The 2,202-nt window shown below is 53.0% G+C and overlaps 1 protein-coding gene across 1 annotated transcript; it reads right to left on the bottom strand.

The window, feature by feature from the left end:
- Positions 1–921: 921 nt before the first annotated feature.
- LOC140848975 (histone H4) lies at positions 922–1,329 on the bottom strand. Its single transcript, XM_073234555.1, has one exon. It carries the CDS (start codon positions 1,289–1,291, stop codon positions 980–982), a length of 312 nt encoding a protein of 103 aa, XP_073090656.1. The 5' UTR covers positions 1,292–1,329; the 3' UTR covers positions 922–979.
- Positions 1,330–2,202: the final 873 nt, after the last annotated feature.

The raw sequence follows: 2,202 nt of genomic DNA, 5'->3' as shown, positions 1-2,202 counted from the left end.
TTAAGATTACAGTCTTTTTCAGCTTTTACAGAAGGATATTTGTCTCTGCATCTGTCTCTTCACGGTGTCATCACTGAAAGACAAGACCTGATCGGTCTTTGACTAATAAATTCTCCCTTGAATGTTACACCAACACCCCCCCCACCCCCCCCCTCGCCACACAAAAAGTACTCAGCAAATAACTGAGGGGCCTTTCTACTAAACACCAAAAACACAGGAAACCAAGAATACCTTTCATACGGGCCAGTTAGTGTATACTAAATTTATTTTGAACTGCACTAGGGAGCTCATCTCTTGCTGTAACAACGTACTTCTTTTCCTTGATTTCTGAATACCTGATGGCAGAATCCGGCTTTGCAAGTGCTCCTGCACCTTTACAAGTGAGCAGAACACACTTGAAACTAAGGGCTTCACAAAACACTACCTATCCAACGTGAGCAGGACCCCGAAGCTATCTGGCTGGCTCAGTCTCCCCCCTTTGTACAGGTGGAAGTGAAGCCCCGCGAGTTAACTGAGGCTCAAAACCACCAGGGGGCACAGCCGCCCTCGCTAGCTGTGAATCCTCCGGGGCTGCTGTCCCACTCTGCCCAAGCAAACGAACGCAGTGAGACTGCAGGAAGGGAGGAGACTGGGCCTCGCCTCACTTTCCCGGTTCCTACTTTGTACAGTCCTAAGAAGCGCCGATTAAGACAGCACACTCATAAACAAACCAGAATACTGTTCGAGTCTGAAGCACTGTCCACAACAAACGAAAATGGTAGCCGACGGCTTAGAAGCAGCCTTCGGCAAACTACCTGAGCCGTCAGGTCCTGGATACAAGCTCCCCTCAAGCTCCTGACCCGAGGGTGACCAAACAAACTCCCACCAAACGCAAGGGTACCTTATACTTCGCACAAGTGCCCAGCGTCTCTGAAGACTATATGGTTGGCCCTAAAAAGGGCCTTTGGGTTGTTACACGAGTTAACTAGCGAGCGGCAGCTCAGCCTCCGAAGCCGTACAGGGTGCGTCCTTGTCGCTTGAGCGCGTACACCACATCCATGGCAGTGACCGTCTTGCGCTTGGCGTGCTCGGTGTAGGTGACCGCGTCCCGGATGACGTTCTCCAGGAACACCTTCAGCACACCCCGGGTCTCCTCGTAAATCAGGCCGGAGATCCGCTTCACCCCTCCACGCCGAGCAAGGCGCCGAATCGCTGGCTTGGTAATCCCTTGAATATTGTCCCTCAAGACCTTGCGGTGGCGCTTAGCACCACCTTTGCCTAAGCCTTTCCCACCCTTCCCTCGCCCAGACATGATCGCTGTGCTCTGACAACACAACCTCTGGCGGCGGGGAGGGCGCCTTCCCCTTGATATACAAGAGTATCGGACCAGATTGAAAACCGAAAGCGCGCGGGCGGGAAGCGCTCTAAATTGTCCCCGCCCGCTCGGGATTTCGTCATTCCTCGTCTGCTCTGTGCCTATCCCTTCTCCGCCCTCCAAGGCGCCCTCCAACGGACTCTGCTGCCTTAGGCCCTGGGCAGATTCGGATCCAACCGCGAGGCCGCTGGGTGCCGCATCTGTTCCGAGTGTGGGCTCCCGGAAGGCGTTAAATTTAGGTTAAGAGGAAAGGTCTTTCCAGCGAGAGAAGACGGGAAGGAAAGCAGAGGCGGGGAGAAGAGAGCGCCAGCGCCGGGTCTAATTCCGACCAGAGGAACCGCGGTTACATAAAAGGGGAACAAAAACAGTTCGAGGAGGCGATCTAGAGAGGCAGCCGCACCTGGACTGTGTGTGGAGAGGGCGGGGAGAACATCGCCGTCGTTCCTGAGACTTCTCTGCTTTGTTTGGTGTGAGGCCTGGAATCTCACCTCACTCCGGAGAACTAAGATCCTAGGAAAAAACTCCCCTTTATCTGCCTAAAGACAGATGCTCCAAAAGGAGCTCAATGGTCATAAATTATCAGCCAGGGAAGACTGTCTCTTGTCACAGGATCACAGGAGAGGGGACTAGAAATCGACACCATTCCCCAGACAAACTCTGTCACCGTCTATCATACCTCCCATCTATTCTAAGGGCCCGTTCATCCTTCCTAAAAGTCATTTGCTCCCCCCGTAGGAGGCCTACACGCCCCCTCCCCTTTCCCTATTAAGATGGTATTTAAGTCTGAATTCTAAGCCACATAACTCATTTTCCCCTGGGTATCTCCCATGCATACACAAAGTGTACAC

Source organism: Manis javanica, chromosome 4, assembly GCF_040802235.1.
Source record: "Manis javanica isolate MJ-LG chromosome 4, MJ_LKY, whole genome shotgun sequence".
Lineage (NCBI taxonomy): Eukaryota > Metazoa > Chordata > Mammalia > Pholidota > Manidae > Manis > Manis javanica.
This window is presented reverse-complemented; position numbering and strand designations above follow the sequence as displayed.

Coding starts and splice junctions, on each gene's coding strand:
- LOC140848975 (XM_073234555.1), bottom strand. CDS start 1,291: ATGTCTGGGCGAGGGAAGGGTGGGAAAGGCTTAGGCAAAGGTGGTGCT.